The sequence below is a fragment of the Rhinoderma darwinii genome, chromosome 1, assembly GCF_050947455.1.
Source record: "Rhinoderma darwinii isolate aRhiDar2 chromosome 1, aRhiDar2.hap1, whole genome shotgun sequence".
NCBI lineage: Eukaryota > Metazoa > Chordata > Amphibia > Anura > Rhinodermatidae > Rhinoderma > Rhinoderma darwinii.
The window spans coordinates 499,743,511-499,756,066 of NC_134687.1; the positions used below are offsets into that span (position 1 = coordinate 499,743,511).

Sequence of the window (12,556 nt, forward strand, 5' to 3'; positions counted from 1 at the left end):
GGGTCAAAATGCTCTCTACACCCCTTAAAATGCCTTGGGTGTAGCTTCCAAAATAGGGGTCACTACTTGGGGGTTTGTTTTACTATTTGACCTCAGGGCCTCTGCAATTGCAGGCCAATGCTGTGAAAATCACCAAAATAGACCTCAAATGTGCATGTTGCTCTTCACTTCTGAGCCCAGTCATATGTCCAGGCAAATGATAAATGCCTTGAGGGGTGAAGTTTCCAAAATGGGGTCACTTCTTGGGGGCTTCCACTGTACTCTGGTACCTCAGGGTTTTGCAAATGCGACATGGCACCCAAAAACCATTCCAGCAAAATCTGCATGCCAAATAGCGTTCCTGCCTTTCTGAGCCCGGCCGTGTATCCAAACAGCAGTTTATTACCACATATGGGGTATTGCCATACTCAGGAGAGATTTCTTAACAAATGTTGGGGTGCTGTTTCTCCTTTATTCTTTGTAGAAATTAAAAATGTCAACATTTTAGTGGAAAAAATGTTGATATTCATTTTCACAACCTAATTCCACTAAATTCCACAAAAACATGTGGGGTCTAAATGCTCACTATACCCTTTGATAAATTCCTTGAGGGCTTTAGATTCCCAAATTAGGTCACTTTTGGGGGTTTCCACTGTTTTGGTCACTCAGGGGCTTTGCAAATGCGACATGGCTCCCGAAAACCATTCCAGCAAAACTTGAGCTCTGAAAACCAAATGGTGCTTCTTCCCTTCTGAGACCTGCCGTGTGTCCAAACAACAGTTTATTACCACATGTGGGTATTGCTGTAATTTGGAGAAATTGCATTTCAAATGTCGGGGTGCTTTTTCTCCCTTTTTCCTTGTAAAAATTGAAAAATTCCATGTTTTATCAGAAAAAAAATATATTTTCAATTTTACAGCATAATTCCACTAAATTCAGCGAAAAAACTGTAGAGTTAAAATTCTCACTATACCCTTTGATAAATTCCTTGAGGGGTATAGTTTGCCAAGTGGTGTCTTTTGTTGGGGGGGGGGTTCCACTGTTTTGGCACCACAAAACCACTTTAACCCCTTCGCGCTCAGCGACGTAATAATCCGTCGCGCTAACTGTATCGTTAGCGCTCAGCGACGGACTATTACGTCGCGGGAGTAACGGCCATTTCGGCCGTCCTCCCGACACATACAGGAGCTGTGACAGCTGCTGTCTCGTACAGCAGCTGCCGCAGCTCCTACAGCGGGGACCGATCACGTTGTCCCCGCTGATTAACCCCTTAAAAGCCGTGTTCAATAGTGATCACGGCTTTTTAGGGGTTAAGCTACAATCGCCAGCCTGCTACGCGATAGCGGCTGGCGATGGTGGCTATGGCAACCGGACACCAAACAATGGCGTCCGGCTCTGCCATCGACGGAAGCCTAGTGGGTCCTGACGAAGTCAGGACCCACTATGCTTGCTGTCAGTGAGTAGCTGACAGTTCTAATACACTGCACTACGCATGTAGTGCAGTGTATTAGAATAGCGATCAGGGCCTCCTGCCCTCAAGTCCCCTAGTGGGACAAAGTAATAAAGTTAAAAAAAAGTTAAAAAAAGTTGTGTAAAAATAAGAAAATAAAAGTTTTAAATGTAATAAAAGTAAAAATCCCCCTTTTTCCCTTATCAGTCCTTTATTATTAATAAAAATATATAAACAAACAAATAAACTATACATAATTGGTATCACCGCATCCGTAACGGCCTGAACTACAAAATTATTTCATTATTTATCCCGCACGGTGAACGCCGTAAAAGAAAATAATAATAAACCGTACCAGAATCACAATTGTTTGGTCACTTCACCTCCCAAAAAATGGAATAAAAAGAGATCAAAAAGTCGCATGTACCTAAAAATGGTACTGATCGAAACTACAGTTCGTTACGCAAAAAATAAGTCCTCGCACGGCTTTCTTGATGGAAAAATAAAAAACGTTATGGCTCTTAGAATAAGGTAACACAAAAAGTGAATGGTTGTTTACAAAACGTATTTTATTGTGCAAACGCCATAAGACATAAAAAAACTATAAACATCTGGTATCGCCATAATCGTATCGCCCCACAGAATAAAGTGAATATGTCATTTATAGCGCACGGTGAACGCTGTAAAAAAATAGAATAAAAAACAATAGTAGAATTGCTGTTTTTTAGTCACCACGCCACCTAAAAATAGAATAAAAACTGATCAAAAAGCTGCATGCACCCCAAGAAAACTACAATGGATTCCTCAAGGGGTCTAGTTTCCAAATTGGGGTCACTTTTGGGGGTTTTCCACTGTTTTGGCACCACAAGACCTCTTCAAACCGGACATGGTGCCTAATAAAAAGGAGGTCTCATAATCCTCTAGGTGCTCCTTTGCTTCGGAGGCCGGTGCTTCGGTCCATTACCGCACTAGGGCCACATGTGGGATATTTCTCAAAACTGCGGAATCTGGGCAATAAGTATTGAGTTGCGTTTCTCTGATAAAACTTTTTGTGTTATAAAAAAAATGGTATAAAGAGAATTTTCTGACAAAAAAAAAATGTAAATTTCACCTCTACTTTGCTCTAAATTCCCGTGAAACACCTAAAGGGTTCATAAACTTTCTAAATGCTGTTGTGAATACTTAGAGGGGTCTAGTTTCTAAAATGGGGTGTTTGATAGGGGTGTCTAATATATAGGCCCCTCAAAGCAACTTCAGAACTGAACTGGAACCTAAAAAAATAAATAAATTAGGCAATACTTCGCTTCTTACATTATACTGATAATGAGCCGTGCCCACCCCGAGATGACCCCAGTTTTGACCGTTTGTATAAACGGAGACCCCTATTAGACCGTTTCAGTGCCCGGTTTTCCCAAGCATACACCCCAAGAAGTGTATTTCTATTGATGAGTCCTTGGTGGATGTTAAAGGGAGGGTTCAATTCCGCCAGTACCTGCCGGGTAGGAGGGCAAGGTATGGCGTGAAGATGTATAAGCTGCGAGAGTGCATCAGGGTATACCTACAGATTTAGGATATATAAAGGGAAGGACACCAGTATTCAGCCCCCAGAATGCCCCCCCTTACTGGGAGTTAATGCAAAAATTGTGTGGGATTTGGTGCACCCACTGCTGGACCAGGGTTACCACCTCTACCTGGATAATTTTTATACCGGCGTCCCACTCTTCAACTGCCTCGCTTCCAGTCCTGCGGCATGCGGCACTGCTAGAAGAAATCTGAGAGGCCTCCCTAAGACTCTGCAGCCAAACAAGAAGGGGTGAGTGCAGGGCACATTCTAGCAGCAACATATTGTGTGTCAAGTACAAGGACAAGAGAGATGTCACACCAGTACCCATGTACCTGTACGAGGTACCAGTACAGAGACCCCTAAACCAGACTGCATCCTGGACTACAATAGGTATATGGGAGGGGTGGACTTGTCAGATCAAGTCCTGAAGCCCTATAGCGCCATGCGGTGTGGTATAAGAAGCTGGCCGTGCACATCATACAGATGGCATTGTACAATGTGTACGTGCTACGTCGATGTACAGGCCAGAGGGGAACTTTCCTGGAATTTCAAGAGGTGATTATCAAGAACCTAATCTTTAGGGACCAAGAAGGGGGGGGGCACCCAGTACTTCTGGAAGCGAGGCCACACGCATCGCACCAGGGCAGCACTTTCCAGGAGAAGTTCCCCAAACTGGCAAGAAGGGAAAAAGTCAAAAGAGGTGCAAAGTCTGCTATAAGAGGGGTATAAGGGAGGACACAATATGTCAATGTAACGCGTGTCCCGAAAAACCAGATCTCTGTATGAAAGAGTGTTTTAAAATTTATCATACATCCCTTGATTTATAATTTACCCCAATTCTACTTACCCTGATGTACACAGCTTATCCCCCATTATATTTCCCTTCAGAGCCCTGCTGTGTGCCCAAGCAGCTGATAACAGCCACATTGAGGGTATTGCCATACCCGGGAGAACCCACATTACAGTTTATGGGGTGTAGGTCTCCGGTCAAAATGCTCACTACACCTCTAGATGAATGCCTTAAGGGTGTAGTTTTTAAAACGGGGTCACTTCTTGGGGGTTTCAACTGTACTGGTACCTCAGGGGCTTCTGCAAACATGACTTCGCACCAGAAAATCCCCAGTAGGCTAAATGGTGGTCCTTTCCTTCTGAGCCCTCCCATGGGCCCAAACGGCAGTTTATCACCACAAATGGGGTATTGCGGCACTCAGAACAAATTGCGCAACAGAATGGGGTATTTTATTTCTTGTGAAAATAAGAAATTTTTAGCCAAAACTACATATTATTGGAAAAAATTAATTTTGTTTTAATTCCCAGCCCAATTCAAATAAGTTCTGTGAAAAAACTATGGGGTCAAAATGGTCACAACACCCATAAATGAATTCCACGAGGGGTGTAGTTTCCAAAATGGGGTCACTTCTGGTAAGTTTCCATTGCTTTGATACCTCTGGGGCTCTGCAAATGCGACATGGCACCCGAAAACCAAACCAGCAAAATCTGCACTCCAAAGAACTCACAGCGCTACTTCACTTCTGAGGCCTCCCATGGGCCCAAACGGCAGTTTATCGCCACAAATAGGATATTGCTGCACTCAGGAGAAATTGGGCAACAAAATGGGGTATTTTGTTCCCTGTGAAAATAAGAAATTTTGATAAAAAATTACATCTTATTGGAAAAAATGTATTTTTTTTCATTTCACAGCCCAATTCAAATAGGTGCTGTGAAAAAAACTGTGCGGTCAAAATTGTAACAACAACCATATTTGAATTCCTTGAGGGGTGTAGTTTCCAAAATGGGGTCACTTCTGGTGGGTTTCCATTGCTTTGATACCTCTGGGGCTCTGTAAATGCAACATGGTACCCGAAAACCAATCCAGCAAAATCTGGACTCCAACAAACACATAGCGCTCCTTTCCTTCTGAGCCCTCCCATGGGCCCAAACGGCAGTTTATCACCACAAATGGGGTATTGCCGCACAAAGGACAAATTGGGCAACAAAATGGGGTATTTTTTTCCCCTATGAAAATAAGAAATTTTGTTCACAAATGACATCTTATTGGAAAAAATGACATTTTTTTAATTTCACAGCCCAATTCAAATAGGTGCTGTGAAAAAACTGTGCGGTCAAAATGGTAACAACAACCATAAATTAATTCCTTGAGGGGTGTAGTTTCCAAAATGGGGTCACAATTCGGGGATTCCTACTGTTTTGGCACCTCAACACCTCTTCAAACCTGGCATGCTGCCTAAAATATATTCTAATAAAAAAGAGGCCTCAAAATGCACCAGGTGCTTCTTTGCTTCTGGGGCTTGTGTTTTATTCCACGAGCGCACTAGAGCCACATGTGGGACATTTCTAAAAACTGCAGAATCTGGACAATACATATTTAGTAGTGTTTCTCTGGTAAAACCTTCTGTGTTACAGAAATTTTTTTTTATAAAATTGAAATTCAGCAAGAAAAATGAAATTTGCTAATTTCACCTCCACTTTGCTTTAATTCCTGTGAAATGCCTGAAGGGTTAAAAAACTTTCTAAATGCTGTTTTGAATACTTTGAGGGGTCTAGTTTTTAAAATGGGGTGTTTTATCAGGGTTTCTAATACATAGGCCCCTCAAAGCCTCTTCAGAACTGAAGAAGTACCTTAAAAAAAAAGGCTTTTGAAATTTTCTTAAAAATATGAGAATTGCTGTTTAGGTTCTAAGCCTTGTAACGTCCATGAAAAATAAAATAATGTTAAAAAAACGATGCCAATCTAAAGTAGACATATGGGAAATGTGAACTAGTAACTATATTGGGTGGTATAACCGTCTGTTTTACAAGCAGATGCATTTAAATTCTGAAAAATGCTATTTTTTCCAAATTTTCTCTAAATTTTGCAATTTTTCACCAATAAACACTGAATATATCGACCAAATTTTACCACGAACATGAAGCCCAATGTGTCACGAGAAAACAATCTCAGAATCGCTTGGATAGGTTTAAGCATCCCGACGTTATTACCACATAAAGTGAAATATGTCAGATTTGAAAAATGGGCTCTGAGCCTTAAGGCCAAAACTAGGCTGCGTCCTTAAGGGGTTAAACATGACATGGTGCCTAAAATATATTCTAATAAAATGGAGGCCCCAAAATCCAATAGGTACTCCTTTGCTCCTGATTCCTGTGTTTCAGTCAAGTAGCACACAAGGGTCACATGTGGGATATTTCTAAAAACTGCAGAACCCGGGAAATAACTTTCTCTGGTAAAACCTTCTGTGTTACAGAAAAAAATGAATGAAATCTGATTTTTTGCAAAAAAAAATGTATTTGTAAATTTCACCTCCACTTTGCTTTAATTCCCGTGATACACCAAAAGGGTTAAGGAACTTTCTAAATGCTGTTTTGAATACTTTGAGGGGTGCCGTTTTAAAAATGGGGTATTTTATCGGGGTTTTCTAATATATAAGGCCCTCAAAGCCACTTCAGAACTGAACTGGTTCCTGAAAAAAATAGCTTTTGAAATTTTCTTGAAAATGTGAGATATTGCTGCTAAATTTATAAGCCTAGTAACGTCCTGGAAAAATAAAAGAATATTCAAAAACAATGCCAACATAAAGTAGACATATGGGAAATGTTAACTAGTAACTATTTTGTGTGGTATTGCTATCTTTTTTACAAGTAGATACATTTAAATTTAGAAAAATGCTAATTTTTGCAAATTTTCTCTACATTTTTGTATTTTTCACAAATAAACACTGAATGTATCAACCAAATTTTACCACTAACTTAAAGAGGCTCTGTCACCAGATTATAAGTGCCCTATCTCCTACATAATCTGATCGGCGCTGGAATGTAGATAACAGCAGTGGTTTTTATTTTGAAAAACGATCATTTTTGAGCAAGTTATCAGCAATTTTAGTTTCTTAATGCCCAACTGGGCGTGTTTTTACTTTTGTCCAAGTGGGTGTTGTAAAGAAGTGTATGAGGCTGACCAATCAGTGACATACACTTCTCATTGTTCCAGCCCAGCTTCTTTCACTGCACAATCTCACTGTGCTAAATCCAACAAAGAAAATGATCGACTGAAGCACGACAAATTAGTAACAAAAAATACAAAATTTTATTAACATGAAAACATGACAAAGGTTAAAACTGGAACAGGGAATGAGTCACTCAATAAAAAGACATCGAGAGCAATCATGCACTGGATGTTAATGTGACATGAATCTATACAGACTTGTTTGTTAGTTGATACAGCAAAAAAAAAAAAAAAAAAAAAAAATAGTGTGCGTGCCTATGCGGACCTGTAGCTGATAAAGCCTGATGAATAATGGCAGAAAGACGGTCAACAGGGGATGAAATGCATGTATGTACTGTCTGGGTTGCCTCTATAAGAGTGTATATGTTGTAATGATAATATGCAGATACCTGAGTGTAATGATTATCTGCGTATGTATAATAGCCCAATGTACACCATAGTATGTATTACAGGGTCAGTACTACAGGTAACATACAGCAATGTGTATAGACACACAACAAGGTACCAAGCCAGTACCAGGTAAGAAAGTCAGTAATAGCTCTATGACATACCAGTGGACATGATGAAGATGTCTGGACCCGACGCGCGTTTCGGCAACTGCCTTCGTCCGGGGTTAGGGTCAGGCTGCTAAAATCTACCAATATATGGAGCGTAGCTCAGGTGTTCATAATGTAAGAAGAGGAGGAGGCAAAATCAAGTGACGAAAAACGGCGTCTGGTGCGGGGTACCAAGATGGCGCTGCCCCACTTCCGGTCCGCGTCATCAGAGAGGATGTGGGGCGGTGCAGACTGACCACACCCCCCACACATCCTACTCTGTATCTAGACAGCGGTCGGAAGAGGCCAGGGCCACTCCCCCCTCGGACATGAACATCTGATCAGGATGTCATGGACACCAGCGCACGATCCATCAGTGATATATGCCAGGAGGAAACAAGGAAAAGAACTTACGATGCGAATGGTTTTCACACCCATTACCTTATACACTTATAAATTTTCATTTTCAACTTTTCACATTCACACTCTTCATCATATATATTTTTTCACCATTGCCAGGGTGTATTTATTTATCGTTCTACATTATCACCTATCCCCTCCTTCTCTTTTTTTTTCCCCCCCTCCCCTTCCCTGTCCATGTCACACATCACACAATTCACACCATAGTAAGCCGTTTCATGCTACTTTTTATTTCCAGCTGTACACAATACTCTGCAAACCATTCGCATCGTAAGTTCTTTTCCTTGTTTCCTCCTGGCATATATCACTGATGGATCGTGCGCTGGTGTCCATGACATCCTGATCAGATGTTCATGTCCGAGGGGGGAGTGGCCCTGGCCTCTTCCGACCGCTGTCTAGATACAGAGTAGGATGTGTGGGGGGTGTGGTCAGTCTGCACCGCCCCACATCCTCTCTGATGACGCGGACCGGAAGTGGGGCAGCGCCATCTTGGTACCCCGCACAAGACGCCGTTTTTCGTCACTTGATTTTGCCTCCTCCTCTTCTTACATTATGAACACCTGAGCTACGCTCCATATATTGGTAGATTTTAGCAGCCTGACCCTAACCCCGGACGAAGGCAGTTGCCGAAACGCGCGTCGGGTCCAGACATCTTCATCATGTCCACTGGTATGTCATAGAGCTATTACTGACTTTCTTACCTGGTACTGGCTTGGTACCTTGTTGTGTGTCTATACACATTGCTGTATGTTACCTGTAGTACTGACCCTGTAATACATACTATGGTGTACATTGGGCTATTATACATACGCAGATAATCATTACACTCAGGTATCTGCATATTATCATTACAACATATACACTCTTATAGAGGCAACCCAGACAGTACATACATGCATTTCATCCCCTGTTGACCGTCTTTCTGCCATTATTCATCAGGCTTTATCAGCTACAGGTCCGCATAGGCACGCACACTATTTTTTTTTTTTTTTTTTTGCTGTATCAACTAACAAACAAGTCTGTATAGATTCATGTCACATTAACATCCAGTGCATGATTGCTCTCGATGTCTTTTTATTGAGTGACTCATTCCCTGTTCCAGTTTTAACCTTTGTCATGTTTTCATGTTAATAAAATTTTGTATTTTTTGTTACTAATTTGTCGTGCTTCAGTCGATCATTTTCTTTGTTGGATTTATCTATTGTTGATCGATGCACCAAGGTATCTTGGTCATTACCTGGGACGCAGACACAGTAGATCTCATATTGTTCAGCAACTTTGCTTTATATTGAACATCACTCTGTGTCTGTGCCCCTTTTCGGTGGTATTGTATTTGTTTATACAATCTCACTGTGCTGTGGATCATGCCGGGCTGGAACAATGAGAAGTGTATGTCACTGATTGGTCACTGATTGGTCAGCCTCATACACTTCTTTACAACACCCACTTGGTCAAAAGTAAAAACACGCCCAGTTGGGCATTAAGAAACTAAATCTAAAATTGCTCATAACTTGCTCAAAAATGATCGTTTTTCAAAATAAAAACCACTGCTGTTATCTACATTCCAGCGCCTATCAGATTATGTAGGAGATAAGGCACTTATAATCTGGTGACAGAGCCTCTTTAAAGTACAATGTGTCACGAGAAAACAGTCTCAGAATCGCCTGAAAAAATAAAAGCATTCCCAAGTTATCACATAAAGTGACACATATCAGATTTGAAAAAAATGGCCTGGTCCATTAGGCGAAAACAGGATGTGTCCTTAAGGGGTTAATCTAAGTGCTGTAGTTTTCAAAGAGCTTCCAAAGCAAAATCATGTCTGCACCCAAAACATTGTTTTCATACATTTACTAATAAGACATGCCATAACATATTGATGGCTTGGGATCCAGATCTTGGAACCCATATGATACTGATTGCAGATGGAAAGGAGAATTGGTCTTTCAGAAATTTCCAACTAGTGTCAGTTTCCATAATTCCTATTTATTTCAATGAAGAGCGGTCATGCATGTGCGACCTACTCTCCACAGACAGCATGGACTAAAACTAGTCTCTAACTGATGTCTTAAAGCATTTTTTGGGAAGTTAACAGTAGGGATCCTAAAGGGAGGTAAAGTATAAAGTAAGAACTTCTACTTCTCTATTTCATATCTAACTTCCTTTGGCTACAAAAGATACATCCAAAAAGCATATTAAAACCAGTACTGTGTGAGCCTGGCCTAGGTATTTCTACTAGGAATCCAGGTCACTTTTTGAACTCAAAACATTAAAAATGTCTGAATATCCCGGATAATTTTTTTTTACATGTTGACGATAATAGTGCAGTTTATAGTGGTAAATTTGTGATGTAAGAATTGTTGTTTTATATCTAGATTTGCATTTCTGCAATTCATTTAATATGGTAAACGAGCGTCTTCGTGCTGGTGACTGTCCAATAGGAAATCAAAAAACATGTCTGGCCTATCCAAATCAGCAGTAGTGAATTGGAAACAATAGACATATGCAATCAGGAGGGTTGACTCATTTGCTACACAATTGAACTTAATGTCTTTCGGTTTTTAAGATTAATGAGAACCCTTGTTATTTGACATAGATCAGAGATCTGGTACATGCTTCTCCAGCCTTGTGAATGGACATTGTGCACAGGACTTGACAGGCAGATTTACAAAAATGCAGTGCTGTTGTGAATCTGGTCGTTGTTGGGCATTGGGATCCGTACCAGAGTTGTGTCCAGTCAGAGGCTCTGGTAAGTATGAAAGCTCTATTTAAGAAATATATATGCTCCATCTACAGGCAGCAAATTTAGAGCAGATTGACATCTCATTTTGGTGAAGAGCATATAGGGTGGGCTAACAATCATTGAGTAAAACCTCCACCCAGACTTATAAGTCCAGAGTGAGCCAGGATTTAAAGCAATAAATTACAAGTTATCGTGAATCTACTCCTACAAACCTATAAATGAATCTTGATATCATGTTCCGCATTACAGATCTGCTTTAATTTATGTATTATTTATGCATATGTCTTAATATATATATATATATATATATATATATATATATATATTGCAATCAAGTAGCATCTATGAGTGAAAATTATTATTTTTTTATTCCAGCTATAACAATCTGTTGATTTATATTTATTTAAATATGGCCAAATTGATCATAAATTAAAGTCTTCCCCAAGAAAATAGCATCCCCCCACATTGACACATTTTAAAGAAGCACTAAAAAACACATGAAGCTCTAAAACAACTTCACCATTAACTATATGTACAATATCCCATTCACATTATAAATTACATTTTCAGGGATACTTGATATGAAGACATTTCTCTTAAGCATGCATATTTACTTGTTAAAGTACTCCTATACTAATTGTATTTTCCTACCCAGATGACTATCGGAGGCTATGCATTGATGGTGTTCCATTTGGGGGTCCTAGACCTGGAGGTCCTAATGGGTTTGGCCCCAATGGGTTTGGTCCTGGAAATGGATATATTCCTATACCTGGTGGCAATGGATTTCCTCCTATTGTAGGAGGAACAGGAGTAGATGGAACAGGCACTGGCAGCAATGGGGGTGTTGGTAAGTTTGAATATTTTGATTCAATTCTGATAGATAAAAAAAATAAATAAGAGGAGTTGAAGAGTCATTATTGCATGTGATTTGGGCATGGAAAGTAAATGTCATCATGAAACCAAATGAGGTTGACAGTGTTTGTAGAGTACTGCAATATTGTAAAATACTATTTTTTATGTTTGTCTGTAATAGGAATATGGTCCTCATGTTGTCATTGTTATTTTAGTACATCATAAACTTCAAGCTGTTAACTGACACATATCTAATAAGCACTTCGTATATTTATTTATTTATTTATTTATTTTTAGAAATAGTTTTTATTGAGTTTTTAAAAGTAATATACAGCAGTGCATGATAAACATTGTATAAAGAAAACATCAACATTGCTTTTGCATAGGAACATTCCTTGCCTAATATGCTACCTGTTATCAAAAAAAATAAACTCTGCAAGATTCAACCGCTGTGAGCTAGGAGCCTTTATACCAATAATAACAAAAAATTAATTACCACACTGAATCTCAATAAAGAGCAAGTGTTGATATCAGCACAGCAGTAAATTACATACAATTACAAAGGAACAACAAATACCTAAAAGTAAAATGAAAAAATAAAAAAAACACAAAAAAACAACAAAAACACAAAAATAATAAAAATATTTGTTTTTTCTAAAGATGACCTCTATGCTCCCCCACTTTATAATGACAATAAATGAACAACACTGTCTTCCACTACTCCAACATCCCAGGTCTCATGGAAGGCTCGATTTAAATAATTCTGGGTCCCAAGCGGCCCAACGTTTCAAAATCTCCCCCTTTGCCGAAGTAAAGGCTTCTAGCAGCTAAAATTATGTGAGATCCTACAGTTCGGGCATGTATAGATAAAGACTGCACAGAGAGAAAACACAACGCCAAATCTGGGGATATAGGCATATTTGTCGACAAAAGCCTGTTAAGGGAGTCAAAAACTGTATACCAAAACGGCTGCAGGACAGGACATTGCCACCATGCA

General features: G+C 39.8%; 1 protein-coding gene across 1 annotated transcript in view; it reads left to right on the forward strand.

Annotated features, from left to right (window-relative positions):
• FBN2 (fibrillin 2) overlaps positions 1 to 12,556 on the forward strand; it is a 261,472-nt gene that overhangs the window by 125,391 nt on the left and 123,525 nt on the right. The window contains exons 9-10 of the mRNA XM_075835832.1: positions 10,561 to 10,713; positions 11,363 to 11,554. Coding sequence (XP_075691947.1) covers positions 10,561 to 10,713; positions 11,363 to 11,554 — 345 coding nt within the window. The remainder of the gene's footprint in view (positions 1 to 10,560; positions 10,714 to 11,362; positions 11,555 to 12,556) is intronic.